At 38.1% G+C, this 15,407-nt stretch overlaps 1 protein-coding gene across 1 annotated transcript in view; it reads left to right on the top strand.

The window, feature by feature from the left end:
* Nucleotides 1-15,407, top strand: part of LOC135478084 (A-kinase anchor protein 9-like) — a 90,969-nt gene that overhangs the window by 50,492 nt on the left and 25,070 nt on the right. The window contains exons 17-29 of the mRNA XM_064758355.1: nt 1,011-1,241; nt 1,634-1,846; nt 5,220-5,267; nt 7,286-7,518; nt 8,458-8,577; nt 9,343-9,433; nt 10,168-10,466; nt 11,008-11,193; nt 11,608-11,781; nt 12,367-12,513; nt 13,313-13,474; nt 13,712-13,813; nt 14,231-14,377. Coding sequence (XP_064614425.1) covers nt 1,011-1,241; nt 1,634-1,846; nt 5,220-5,267; nt 7,286-7,518; nt 8,458-8,577; nt 9,343-9,433; nt 10,168-10,466; nt 11,008-11,193; nt 11,608-11,781; nt 12,367-12,513; nt 13,313-13,474; nt 13,712-13,813; nt 14,231-14,377 — 2,153 coding nt within the window. The remainder of the gene's footprint in view (nt 1-1,010; nt 1,242-1,633; nt 1,847-5,219; nt 5,268-7,285; nt 7,519-8,457; nt 8,578-9,342; nt 9,434-10,167; nt 10,467-11,007; nt 11,194-11,607; nt 11,782-12,366; nt 12,514-13,312; nt 13,475-13,711; nt 13,814-14,230; nt 14,378-15,407) is intronic.

Genomic DNA, 15,407 nt, shown 5'->3' with positions numbered 1-15,407 from the left:
TGTGAAAGGGGCCTCTGTGGCTCAGTTGGTTAGCGCAGCATAATGACCCAGAAGCCTTTCACCAATGTGGTAGTTGTGAGTTCAAGTCCAGCTCATGCTGGCTTCCACTCCGGCCGTAAGTGCGAAGGTCTGCAGCAACCTGCCGATGGTCGTGGTTTTACCACGGGCTCTGTCCGGTTTCCTCCCACCATAATGCTGGCCGCCGTCGTATAAGTGAAATATTCTTGAGTACGGCAAAACACCAATCAAATAAATAAATAAATGTGAAATATCAGGCTTACCTTGACTGAGATGTGATATTCCACACACCGCAATATCACATGGCTGGGTTCACTGTATATTGTCTTTAAAGTACTCATTTCAGTTGTAACATCGGATATGCATAATAATTAGAGGATTGCACAAAGTTTGGATGTCGTAAGTACTTCTTAAGAAAGACTTACTCAAATCTCTGGAGTTACCAGTCACCTTTCAAAATATTTATTCTATTGAGTCTTTATGTGCAGTATCTTCTTTTAGACTGACTTGAGTTTTTGTTTTTTAGCAGATTTTGTGAAATGCTTGCTGTTTTCTTCTTGATTAACTTTCTGTCCAGTCTGAGTGTCCTTCATTCCTGCCAATTCAGTCCCACATACGCAATATAACAAGAAAAAATGACTGATTTGCCATCAAAAACTTGCCCCTTTGAAAAATTCACCCCACAGATGAAAAACACGATACAATATCAGTCCCCCAAAAGAGCAGCTCATTGCAGCTTTGAAACTCTCATATTTTCAAATGTGTTTTCATGAAGTTTCAGAAACCTTCTACATGTGGATAAGTCACACTTGATTACTGTGATTGTTTGAATTCCATCACACCAATACTTCCAAATGTTAATAGCATGAAAGAGTTGAACTTATATCGTCTGTCAAGGGGGGTAATCCATGAAAAGGGAAGTAATCTACCTATTATACAAACACAGAACAAATGCTGGCATCATTTAACAAGTGGTTTGTGTTGTGTTGCAGATGGCAGCAGCCGGCTGCAGGCGGCGGTGTTGCGGTTGCTGGAGATGATCGGGGAGGGCAATGAGCAGCTGCTTGAGGCACAGCGGGTGCAGCAGGAGCTGCTGGAAACTATCAGCGCCAAAACGGAGGAGACATGGCAGCTGTCTGAGCGATGCAGCGAGCTGGATGAGCGTCTCCGGGAAGAGGTGGAGGCCAAGGCCTACCTGGCATCAGAACTTAACAAAGCTGAAGGTACGCACCCATGTTTACTACAACACCAAGTAAACATGCGAAAAAGTTTTGAGAAATAGGGAAGGTAAAAATGGGCCCCAATTCCTGCTGTCTTGGCTGTGCATGTAGATTTGTGTTTAGCTGTTTTCACATAGTGTGATTCTCAAGGTAACAAGCAATACAAGTTTTGTGGCCTAATGGTTACTGTGCTGGTGCAGCACCATAACCCAGAAATTTCTATTTGAAGTAGCTAGTTAAACTCATACGTTGATGTGGGAAGGTTTGCCAGCAACTAGCTGGTTTCCTTCCACCATAATTATGGCCACTGTCATATTAGTGAAATGTTCTTGAGTACGGCGTAAAACCCCCCAATCAGATGAATATGCAGTTTTGTTGTTGTTCTTTGTTTTCAGGTTTACTGGAGGGCTATGTTGCTGAGAAGTCCCAACTCCAGCAGAGACTGGAGGAGACAGAGCAGAAAGTCCTTGTTCTGGTCATGGACCTGGAGACCGCCAACAACAAACTTCACGAGCTGGAAACCTCACGTGGCGAGGTGGACGCCATGCGGCAGGAGATCGCCCGCCAACAGGAGGCCCTGGAAGCCAATCTGGGCCCAGAGAACCAAGGTTTTTATCTGTTCTCTAACTATCGACTGCTGGCTGTACCTGTGGGTGTGTTGTTGTGTGGATACTTGATGCGCACGTGGTGGCAGTAGACTGTGTGATGAGTCATAAACACGTCTACAACATTTGTCTGCAGGTTTTATATGTATCTTTTTGGCCATTATATAACATAATATATTTATATTTATGTAATTGTCAAGGGTATGGGATACACATTTTTTATATTCATAAAAAAGCATTTACATGGTGAAAGCTACATATAGGCATATTACTTTATTGCATTTACTGGTACCACATATAATATATATATTTATATATATATATATATATATATATATATATATATATATATATATATATATTTCAACAGATACATTGTTTACATGAATGGTCTCTTTCCATATATATACTCAATATGTAAAGACTAACACTCTTATATATAAGTAAAGATATATATATTTTCAGGGAAAATATTAGTTATTTATTTTTATGGAGGCAAATACATAAGAATACCATGTGGCATTAGCTCTAATCCTATAGTCACATGCCATGTTTGTTTCTCTGCGCTGAGAAAGTCATTATTGAAAGCAGAACAGTAGAATTTGGTCTGAGAACCCGGATGGGGTTATCTCCCTTATGTGTAAATCTCATGTGAGTGGAAAATGTTATTTTCTGGAGAATTTGTTTGATGCATAATATGATGGCTTTGAAAGGATCGGTGATCAGTGTTTTTGAAAATCTGTGATGTAGGTATTGTTTTTTTCTTGTCCTCTAAAACTTACAAATTGATTTATACTGGATAAATAGTTTGAGTGAGCTAATATTGGTCTTGTGCTCAAACTTTGTAGTGAAAAACAATTTTGGTTTTTACACATTCCAGACTTAGATGTATCAATATGCAATAATATGTAAGTAATATTTGAATTATTTTTAACAGATGTTGAAATCCGAAATGTTCTTGGGAAATTTATTTTTGATCTCAAGGCAACTATTATACTTAAAATTTCAGAAACAAAAAAGTCTCTGTAGTACCTGTGGGCCGCCATACATGGCCATGCCAAAAGGTGTTATATATTGTGTACAAAATGCAGATGACTTGGTAATGCTTATTCTCAAAACAAGGGGTGATAAGAGGGTGCAGTTCATTTTCTTGTTGTTCTGAAAGTTTTGCCATGGTTTTGGTAGTACAATTGTTCAGAATCCTAACAAAATAAAATTTACCAGTGGTTGTCTGAGAACTGATGATGGAGTTTTGATTCGATATTTGCAGTGGTGGGAGAGTTATTTGCTGTTGCGGAAATTAAGCTTTGAGGCCAATATTCTAATTTCACCATTTGTGTACATAGCCAGCTTTTGTGTGACTTCATCGAGCAACAGAAAGTTTCAGTGAATTCCTTATTTTATGGTTTCCTATGAGCCGATGTTGAACATGATGTGACTTAAAATGTCTGCAAGTATCAGTCATTGAAATATGAAAAGCAACTTGTTGCATTAAGGCATTTGCCAGATTGTTTTCTGGAACTTCAAGGTATCAAGGTGTCTTTTGCTAAGGTAGTTCAAAGTTCAAAACTTTGCCATTTGTTGATTTGCATCATTGGAATGATGTAACTTTGAGATGCATGAAGAGTTCACAAGGAGGGGAGATAATCCAGTCAAGCAGCTGGTATTGCGGGTGTGGTCCATCTAATGTCAGTCATCGAGGCTCCGTTGTAGGGGGTAGGTAAGACGTTCTCACAGCTTCTGCTTTTCTAATATCGATGTAGGTGGAGGATTTTGGTTGCACTAGTTGTAGAGGTAGATGGAGTCTAGTTGGGATAGTGTGGTTCAGCCTGGAGATTGGTGCTTTGTAGGCTGCTAAATAGCTCTGTCCAAAGTTGTTAGGCTTTTTTGTGTGGTGGTATTCCTGCTGGTGTATTATGGTTCTAGAGTACAGAATGTTTTGTTGAGAAGCACCCTTTCAGTTTGTTAAATCAGACAAAATTCTGCTGTTCTGCTTTAATTTGGAAATATTCAGATGAAAGTGTTTTTAATATGTTGTTTTCCGAAGAAAATTTTACTGTATTCAAAAAAAATCTTAGATTAGGACATTTAGGTAAACATGTTTGCAGTAAAATAGAAACTACTAAATTAAGAAGTTTTGTAAACTTGACAGCACAGAAGTACTGTATAACAATTTAGAAATTTTTGAAATTTTTTTAAAAATTTGCCATTATTTACCTGAACACATATAGGTACATTGAACTTGACTGAAGAAGTCACTGTGTAATGGCTGCCAATACTTGCTATTTTATTTTTTCCATAGTTTCTAAGTTTGTGTAGGGTAGAGTGATAGTTTAATACCAATGTTTGTTAATATTGCGTCATTAAAGACTTGTGCATAGAACACAGGTGTGTTAATGTAGGTCATAACCAGTAAAGTGCTTTATGCATATAGCTTGAAACCTTTTAAATACTATGTAACACATGGCTAGTACACATTTCTGATAAAGGCAAACTTCTAGTCACAGTTATGTACTTGTAACCATGGTAAAGCAGTAGACCATTTGTACCATGGTACAAATACACAGCGATACCTCAGATAAAACAAATACACACGATTTGTGAAGACAAACTGTAGAGGCTTGTGTAAAATATGCTAATGCTTGAGTAGCATAAACCCCACCACTGCTTGTATATACGTGTGTTTGTGTATAAGGGGCTGGTTGTGTAGTATTTCACACGTGAAACAAGATGGTGTCTGTCTGTGGAAAAGAAAGATTGCGAAAAATGATCTTATGTGAATTTTAGCGAACGGCACCAAATGGGTACGGGAGCTTATGCATAACACCAGATTTGGCTTTTTGTGCGCACATTATGCTAATGTTGTCTTTGATAATGTGGAACGTGTCTTGGTATTTGTGGTCCATTGCTGTAAAACAGAATCATAGAACTGCTTATGTTTGCATCTTGCTTTAGTCAGTCTGTCTGCCGCTCGCAGCATGCAATTTGCTGTCCACAGTTTGTAATATTAATTTACATGTATTTAGTAATTGTTTTCTAGTTTTCAGGGAAAGAAGAAAATTATCAAGTTAAACCGCTTTTTTTTTAATTGCTGAGATTAAAATTAAAGTTTTGTAAATAAAGTATAACATTTCAGATGCATAATTCTTCCAGTAAGACCATTTCAAAACATGCAAAACATGTTCAGAGGGTTTAATAAAAACTTGTCAGAATGGCTATTTTTTTTTATTATAGTCACAATTTTTATTTATTTTCTTGGGTGAATCACCAAAGATTATTATGATAAAGTGTCATAATTCACTAATACATGTTGTCTGTCTGTCTCTTTTTTTCTTTTTTCCTTTATCTGCATGTTGTATTGTGTCGAAAATCGCAGACCCCACATTGGAAGCCTCGGGCGATACCGAGTATGTGGAGGAGCCAGGTCAGTTTTCATTGGCTGGTACTGGTTGAATTCTGGTTTCTGGATGGTTATTGGTTTACAGTGGCTTTTCTTGTTGGTGTTTTTTCTGGGGTCATCATTCTTTTGGTGTCTGTCTGATTTCTAAGCTTTTACTCTTTACTGCATGAAGGACTTGTTTTCCAATTGCTTTCCACTATGTACTGTTTAGTTTCAATGCCCTGTATTTAGGAGGAATACTTTTGCTTGTGTCATTTATTCCCCATTTGCACCCAGAGTCACACACTGTGTTTAAGTTACTGGAAAAAATCGGAAATACTCTAGATTAAAGACAGTGGACAAACAAACTATTAAAAATTATGTACCTGTAAACATCAAGGACACAGCAGCAGGGTTTTAATTTACGCTTCTTGTTTAACTGCTCTAGAAAAAAGATGTAATGTACTTTCTAAATTTGTACTGAATGCATGTGTAAATTGGTGAAAAAGGTTTATTAAGATATTGTCCTCTAGAATTTTAGAATATTTAGGAATTTTGAAGATTTTCTAAAATGTAGGAAAAAGAAAAAAATAATTTTTTTAAAAAGCTTATGATGTGAATGCATATGGCCATTTTAATCTGTCTCCATATTTAATTTCTCTTTTCCATCTTGATCTCTTGCCTTGTATTGCATGCTTGTTGCACTGTTTACCTGGTCTGCATTTTCCACTCCTTTTTCTGCTTTCCTGATTTTCTGTTTTTCATTGTGCTTTCCTATGGTCAGTACTTGTTGCTTAGATATTGGCCAACGTTTTCATTATTTGCATGCTTAGTTTTCCCATCCACTTTGTAGATATACCTTTTACTACACCAACACGTTTTGATCTATGCATGTACATTGCACTTCAGTCCAAAATTTTAGATTCATACCTGTAGTGAAACTTGAAAAGATGTCTCAGATTCCAGTCATCTAAGGTTTTCTTTCCAGATATATACTTATGATCTATGAAATAACTTGTTTCAAATTTTGTTCCGCAAAGATGACAGAACTTTTCTGAACTTGAAGCAGCAAAGCGGTATACTGTAAATAACCTAAAATTTCATCCATGTTTAATTGGCTCAGATTACCTGATTTTGAGCGTTCTATTGAGTTTTTGAAGTTTTGTGTTTTGAGGTTTGTTTCAAAGGGATGATCTTATGCTTATGGAAGAATATAAAAAAAAAAAATGGTGATATCAGGGGTATACGTTTTGTCTGCGTCTAAAATTTGCTCTTTTTGGTGCAAAATTATAGGTCATTTACATTACTTAATGATTTGTATGTCAATGATTTAAGGACAGTGGAATGAAATTTTAAAAAAATTCAGTAGAAAAGAAGAAATTCAATAGATTCAAGAGAAAGGTGCTTATGCTGGAAGACTGGTGATTTATCTTTGTTTTGATTTGACCAAAAAATGAAAATGGTTAAGCATGACATCAAAACTCAAGCGTACAGTATACACGTACAAGTATACAGACCAAGTTTGTAGCCGATGTGAGTGTGAGATTTAGTGGTTAATTTGTGTAGGTCAAGTAATACAGGAAATGAAAATTGGTGGCTTGTTCCTGAAATTATACATGTTATTGTATCATGATGTCTGGTATAGTATCATTTGCATGTGGTGGGTGTTGACAAACTGTAGATCAGTAGATTAGAAACTAACAATACACTGTGTAGTGTGTCTGTGATAAAGAAAAAAGATGTAATGAGCATGAAGAATTTTTACAAAATCTCAAACATTTCCATTTAATTCAGCTATAATTTTGCTTATTACTTACCTGTTTATGTAATGTAATTATTTGAAAAATCAAAGTGCTTGTTATAGACTTTGTTATTACTGGCAACAAGAAAATGTAATTTGAAAGTATTGCAGCTTTAGTTTCTCATACAGAGTGGAGTACTTAACATTGGTCTTTGTTTCGCATAAAAGTTTAAAACCCTGCTTTGTTTACATGTTTTCGTGGACTTCTCTTGTGTTTCTCGATTGACAGCTATTGACCTTTGAACTTCTCTTTGATTGACAGCTCTGATCCACGAAATCAACAAGTTGAACCAGGAGAAGCGTGACATTAGTCGGCAAAGAGATAAAGAAGGGGAGAGAACCACAGCGCGAATTCGCGATCTGGAGATGACCACAGAAGAGATGGAGAAGCGCTACGAGGACATGCTGGAGGAGAAGAAGCGTGAAATTGATGAGTTACAGCTGAGAGTCGAGTCTTTGGACAGCAAGCTCAAATCTGATCGGCAGTTCTTGGATGTAAGTACATGCTGGTCATGAAATTCAAAGGCGTGGTTTTCGCAGTTATTGTTTAGTGCTTCAGATGTATTCTGGGAAAATGGACGCTGACATAAAGACTACGGTGCGTTTGTGAGACAAATACTGTAGCAGTTTTAGTATCCATTCATCCCATAGGCCGTCCCAACAAAATACATGCTGATGAGTTAGCAGTGGCATTTTGAGCTAAATTTACATGGAAAGATAATGATATTGTGATGGGAAATACATCAAACCAAAGGCAAAGGAATATAGGAAACCCTGACAAACAAGACCTAAGACTGCTTCTCCGTGATATTTGGCATGGGGTTTCTCTACTGTATACGCCATATTTGAGGATAGCTTTTCATTTTTGCGGTATCCCTTAATTTTATTTTTGTCTGCGACAAACAGCTTTGTAAGTTGCTTACTGTGTTGAAAAGTCGGTTGGTCAACTGCTGTGAAAGCACGACTGAGATACTTGTTTAGCTGTTATTTGAAATGGAACTCATTCACGGACTACGAATTTGAACTTTGATATGGAATTCATGCCTGGAATGTTCATTGTCTGCCCGGCATCATTGAAAACTGATGACCGCTTCTCTCTTGTGTGTTACCGGCTTTATTTCTTATTTGTATAATTTCTTACATACCTTTGTCTTCGGGAGTTAGTGTTAAACGTTGTTGTGGAAATGGATCTTGCGATTATCGACTTGGAACGCCCTTTACGGACTACGAATGGTATAGGAATGTCGGACTTGACGCTTATATTTAGTATCTTTGATTTCTCATCGGTTGATGAGATGACTGTTTTTTTGTGGAGTGTCGCGGCTATGACAGATTTTGTTCTTGTTGGAAGAGATGTTACAATTTTGGGAGATCCTTGTTCGTACCTGCTGGAATGAAAACTTGAATGTAATTCTGATCGTTGTTGTTGTACAGGAACAGGCCAATGAGCGCGAGCAGGAGAGAGAAGACCATCAGCAAGAGGTCAAAAGGTTAACCAAAATTATCCAAGAGAAGGAGAAGCGAGAAAGTGCTGAGGGCAGGCTACAGAGAGAGGTGGGAAAAAGCTTGGATTATCCTAGAATTCAGTTAATCCCGAAACTGTAATGTTACCTGCTACCCTTATTTCTTAGTCTTTTTGTATGTAAAAAAAAAGAGCAACTTTAATTGCAATTTATGCACATTTATAATTTAATTTTGGAAACAAAACTACATTGATTGAATCGACCAATTTCAGGGCTTTACAGATTCACATTCTATACAGAATAATGCTTTCAGAAAATACTTGAATAAATACCTGGCAAGTTTGCTAAAAGGTTTAACCACATGTACACTATTAGGATGAACTATTCGTCGAGGTAGTCTGTAAATGTATCTTGTCCTAACTTTTTGTGCAGAGACTGATTTCCATGCCATCCACTTTTATCATAGGCTGTATTCCTTTCGTCTCAGACAATGATTTCAACGCAGAAGTGGTGTTCGTGTTTTCAAAGAATAATGTCTACAATGGGGAGCTCGTAAAGCTCCTTCCCACCTGTATCAAAGCGGTCCAAATTTATGAAGTCTTTTGTTTCTATCCTTTATTACATCACAGTCATCGGTGTATACATGCTCATGAAACACCTATGTTGTACACAGGCCCTGCAATGTCACAGAAGAAAAAAATGTGTTTTGCTGCATTTTTTACCATTTTGTGTAGTCTGTCCGCAAGTCTCCTATTAACCAAGTTCCACTTATGTTGGAAACAGTCTTGCATATGCATGTTTCTGTAAATGTTTTCGTAAGCAGTTGTCCATAAGTTAATCTCTTTTAAAATTTCAGGTTGAAGATTTGACAGAAGAAATCCAAATAAAAGCAGATATCTTGAATGAGACAACACTACGCAATGAACAGTTACAGATGGATATCAAAGGTTACATTTCCCTTTAGTTTCACTTGACCAATGTCATAAAGGCATTATTGTTTAAATAAAATAAATTTACAGTGGGTAAAAAAGATTTTAACACTCAAAGATTTGTAGTACTGTTGTATTACTGCCCTTTCACAGAGCCACATTTTAATCTGGATCAAATCTTACCTTTGAATTCTTGGCCAGTGGAAAATGTGTACGTTTACATGACTAAGTTCAAGCGAGTTGTAAGGCAGTTCAGGAGTTTATACATTCACACAGTCATATTTAAGCCAATTCAGTAATAGCACCGTCATCCTGAAAATGAGTTTTTACCGGACTTGATCCAGTTACTGTTCACACGGCACAGATTGACTTGCTGATGCCCTGAAATTGGCTTAAATCCATGTCACTGGCAGGGGCAAGTGAACCAGTTTAAATGCTCTGGCTTTGCGTTCACGTGGGTGACGTCAAACTGGCTCAAAGCGACTTTAGCATTTAAACCAGCTTATCTTTGCCTGTGTGAACTGGGTATAAGTGAAATATTCCTGAGTATGGCATATAGCAAGAATGAAATAAATAAATGTATTGAAGATTTCAGTTACATAGTGAGGTTTTAAATCTCAAAAATACGCTTTGTATAGCCAGCTCTGGAGCCCATCTTCAACTTAAACTAGGAATTGTTGAGGAATTAATGTTTGCTTATACAAAACTGTGAATTAGCTAGTAAAATCAGTTGTCAATTTTATCCACCTCAGAGAAACACCTGAGAAACCAGGACCTTGAAGATCAGGTGAAGCATCTAGAGCATGAGATAGAGGAGAAAGTTGCCATGGAGCGTGCCTTCCAGCAGAAGATCGCACGCCTGGAGGAGGAGTTGAAGCAGGACTCCAGTGCCAGTGATGAGACAGGGGATGGGGCAAAGGGCTCTGGAGAGCTGGAGCTTCAGAAGAGGATCAGTAGCCTGGAGCTGGAGCTGGAAGCCCGGGAAAGGACAATCTATCACGAGAAAGGATCGCTGGAGGAAGAGCTGAGGAAGTCCAGACTGCTAGAAGAGGTGAGCTTTAGGCATCTGGAAAAATGTTAGCTCATTCCAGGCCTTGACAGCATTGAAATGGAAATATGGGGGAAATGTGTTTTCCAGCATCTTTGTAATAGGCACAACTGTGTATATGTGAGAGACTAATTAAGATCACCTTACTTTGCGTCAAGCTTGTAAAGTTGTAGAATATTGCATCTTTATTCCAAGAAGTTTGGAGGATGAATATTTGAATTTTTGAAGTATAGGATTGACTCTATTTTCCAGGAACAAGAGAAGCTCCTTAGTAATCTAGCCATATCTGTGTTCTAGTGTTAAGGAATTATTGAGAAAATCAACAAATAAGATGGAAGGAAAAGTATAACGAGTTAACAGTGGACATCCATAAACCTGACAACTGTCCTGTCAGCGTAAAATTCTTCAGCAAGGCATTAAACACGAGTCAGTCAATCTTCCAATCAGAATGTCCTGAAGAGTGTAGCATATATCATCCTGTGACCTTGTGTTCTCTAAAACACCAGTTTTAATTATCCACTGTTTCTTTGATGTCACCTTTCAGGAACTGAACAATGACAAGGAGGCCTTACAGAAGCAGGTGTATGAGAACTTGCACCAAATCTCACAGCTGAAGACGCAGCTGGATGAGTACAAACACAGATTTGATGCTGGGTCCTCTGCCCACATCGATGAGCTCAGGAGACAGCTGGAGGATGAGAGAGAAGCTGTGGAGCGCAAAGAAAAAGAGGTGAGCTTCGTAAAGAATACTCCTCTTGCAGAGGTGAACGGAAGTTGAGCAGAATATATATGTAATGCTGATACAATGTTTACTAGTTAGAATATCCTACATTTAAATGATGTTTTGTAGCAGCTCTATCGAAGGACGGCATTGTTGCTGTTTTTGTTGTTGAGGATGATGTTCTTGATTTTGTGGGATACAGTTTTTTATGTGGACCTCATGGATCATTTATTTTCTTCTGTTGTTGAAGCCACTCTTAAATTTGCATGTCTTTCCAAACCAATTTTCAAGGGATGGTAATATGTGGTCAGGAATGACTTTCAGTCGCTGTGTAACAGTTACACGTCAGATGTCCTGTGTTATTACAGCTGTGACATTTGTGAGTGTCCTAACTCAGGTATATCATGTTGTTTTGTTCGTCAGGTGAGTGACCTTGTGAGCCAGGTTGATCAGTTCAGGGATCAGGTCATGGACAGTGATGAGCAGGTCCAGCAGCTGACCGCTCAGCTCAAGGTCACAGAGCAGCAGTTAGAGGTCATCCGGTCAGAGCAGAACCAGGCTTTCAAGGATCTACTAGATGAGAACAGCAAGCTGAAGGTGAGGAAGCAGATTTAACTGGAGTCTCAGTATAACCTAGCAGAGTTCAACAATTATATTTTTCTCTTTTATTGTATCAAAGTTGTAATAAGCAGCTGTAGGATAATTGATTTAAATCTTTGAAAGATTGTTTGAGAATTTATGCACCACATGTTCGACAGTGGTACTTTCTGTTGTCAAATGCATGGCGGAGGCAACACAAAAAAGCGTAACCATATTCAATCAATCCCTGGTATAGAGTCTTGAATATTCCCATAAGAAATCTGAATACACCAAATGACATTTATTGTCTGCTTCCTGTACTGACAACATTGATCTATTCTGCAGGTCATCAGCGACAGATGAACCACTGTATATTTTTATTTGATTTGTGTTTTACGTCGTACTCAAGAATATTTCACCTATACGATGGCAGCCTGCGTTAGTGTTGGAGGAAAGGGGGAAACAGAGCCTGGGGGAAACACACGACCATCAGCTGGTTGTTGCCAGACCTTCCCACTTACAGCTGGAGAGGAAGCCAGCAAGAGCTGGATTTGAAGTTTTCCACTCTACCCTGACCTGTTGTTGTTGTTGTTCCTGTTGTAGAAGCAGGTGAAGTCTTTGCAGGCAGAGCAAGACCCGAGTCTGCACCACTCACTGCTTGAGGAGAAGAATGAGGAGATTGACCATCTGTCACAGGAGATTGAGAGATTGAGAGCCGAACAGTCCATGGTAGATGATACAACAAACATGGTGAGGCTCAACTGCAGTTAGTCAATGTATCGTGCACAACTGTCTGAGACTGTTCCTGGTCCCAGCATCATGACGATGTTTTAGTCTTAGATCAGACTTAGTCTTAACTTGAGACTTAGATCAGACTTAGTCTTAACTTGAGACTTAGATCAGACTTAGTTTTACCTTGAGTCTTAACTTGAGACTTAGATCAGACTTAGTCTTAACTTGAGACTTAGATCAGACTTAGTCTTAACTTGAGTCTTAACTTGAGACTTAGATCAGACTTAGTCTTAACTTGAGTCTTAACTTGAGACTTAGATCAGGATTAGTCTTAACTTGAGACTTAGATCAGACTTAGTCTTAACTTGAGTCTTAACTTGAGACTTAGATCAAACTTAGTCTTAACTTGAGACTTAGATCAGACTTAGTCTTAACTTGAGACTTTCATCAGTCTTAGTCTTAACTTGAGACTTAGATCAGACTGAGTCTTAACTTGAGACTTAGATCAGACTTAGTCTTAACTTGAGACTTAGATCGGACTTAGTCTTAACTTCTGAAATTATTCCTTAAATTAGATTTGAACTTAAACACGATTTTTCAATTTTACTATAGTGAAATTTCCTAAGATATACTTTAATGCTAAGAATAAGTATGACTTTGACCAAGACAGCATTGTGATCTTGGGGACAGGTGATCATCTCTACTCTAATTTTTCAATATGAAGACTAAGCAATAAGTCCAAGCACGTATTTACCTCTCCCTATTCGTATTATAGCACTGAGCTTTTTTCATGCATCTCCACCTGTTCTGTTAACAGAAGGAGCTCCTGAGTTCCCTGAGACTAGAACTGGAGGTGAAGTCCCGAGAGATAGAGGAGCTTCACCAGACTGTGGACAGTCTACAGCAGAGTGACGCCCTGTTAGACACCACTGTGTCTGATGACAGGGAACCTCCACTCCTACCCTCACTAACAGAACGCGTGAGTTTCAGCTTTGTTATTATTTGGGAATGATGGATGTTTATCTGTATGTCCGTCTATACATCCGCTAATTTCCAACATTTTGCTGATCAACTCCATCTACAGTAAACATGGGAAGCTTGTGAAAAACACAGAATTTGTAGAAGACATTTTAAAGATGTGCACAGTATCCTTGTTATCCTTAAAACTGTGCTGATCGTTTTATAGTATTTTTTCAAGTATCCCTTAATATTGCAGATGAGCATTCAGGATGAGTTCAGCAATGCGTTGGCTCTGAAGGATGACGAGGTACAGGCCTTACAAGAGGAGCTACAACTCAAGGATGCAGAACTGTCACAGGTGAGTAGCCATCATTGCAACCAATGTCCTTTGTTAATAGCTGAATCAACATTTCAGGTGTTCACACAGGTTTGGGTGAGACAAGATGAGAGTTCTCAAATTTACACAGCAAGAAAATATTATTTTATGTTAATTTGCTAAGGGGGCTGTTGAGCTGACAAAACTTGTCTTTGAAAATTACTGGATGATGTATTTTCCCTAAAAATTCACTCTAAAGTGTTTTTATATGCAAATGAAGTCAGAACTTTTGGTTCTGAAACTAATATTTTTCCAACTTCAGAAGAAACCCCAAAACGCCATTCTAAGAACTCTCACAATCAAGCAAGGTGAATAACACAAATTAAGTGGACAGAATTTTAGGCCCAATACAGTCATTCACACAAAAATAATTTCTCATTATGATGGTTTGTGCTGTAGGCGAAGATTGACCTAGAGACGTCGAGCAGACTTGAAATGAGTGCAATGACTGACCCTCTGATTCTAGAGAAAGACACAGCTATAGAGCAGCTGACATTGCAGGTGGAGAGTCTACAGATGGAGGTTAGCAACCTCACAGACTTCCAGGTAAAATGTCACAAGACACAGTTGTAGTCTCTACAGATTTATACATTAACCTCACAGACTTCCAGGTAAAATGTCACAAGACACAGTTGTAGTCTCTACAGATTTATACATTAACCGCACAGACTTCCAGGTAAAATGTCACAAGACACAGTTGTAGTCTCTACAGATTTATACATTAACCTCACAGACTTCCAGGTAAAATGTCACAAAACACAGTTGTAGTCTCTACAGATTTATACATTAACCTTACAGACTTTCAGGTAAAATGTCACAAGACACAGTTGTAGTCTCTACAGATTTATACATTAACCTCACAGACTTCCAGGTAAAATGTCACAAGACACAGTTGTAGTCTCTACAGATTTATACATTAACCGCACAGACTTCCAGGTAAAATGTCACAAGACACAGTTGTAGTCTCTACAGATGTATACATTAATCGCACAGACTTTCACGTAAAATGTCACAAAACACAGTTGTAGTCTCTACAGATTTATACATTAACTGCACAGACTTCCAGGTAAAATGTCACAAAACACAGTTGTAGTCTCCACAGATTTATACATTAACCTCACAGACTTCCAGGTAAAATGTCACAAGACACAGTTGTAGTCTCTACAGATTTATACATTAACCTCACGGACTTCCAGGTAAAATGTCACAAAACACAGTTGTAGTCTCTACAGATTTATACATTAACCTCACAGACTTCCAGGTAAAATGTCACAAAACACAGTTGGAGTCTCTACAGATTTATACATTAACCTCACGGACTTTCAGGTAAAATGTCACAAGACACAGTTGTAGTCTCTACAGATTTATACATTAACCTCACGGACTTCCAGGTAAAATGTCACAAAACACAGTTGTAGTCTCTACAGATTTATACATTAATCGCACAGACTTTCACGTAAAATGTCACAAAACACAGTTGTAGTCTCTACAGATTTATACATTAACCGCACAGACTTCCAGGTAAAATGTCACAAAACACAGTTGTAGTCTCCACAGATTTATACATTAACCTCAC

This window comes from Liolophura sinensis, chromosome 11 (genome assembly GCF_032854445.1).
Source record: "Liolophura sinensis isolate JHLJ2023 chromosome 11, CUHK_Ljap_v2, whole genome shotgun sequence".
In the NCBI taxonomy this organism is placed as follows: domain Eukaryota; kingdom Metazoa; phylum Mollusca; class Polyplacophora; order Chitonida; family Chitonidae; genus Liolophura; species Liolophura sinensis.
The sequence above is the reverse complement of the archived record's forward strand: the minus strand, read 5'-3'. Positions and strand labels throughout refer to the sequence as shown.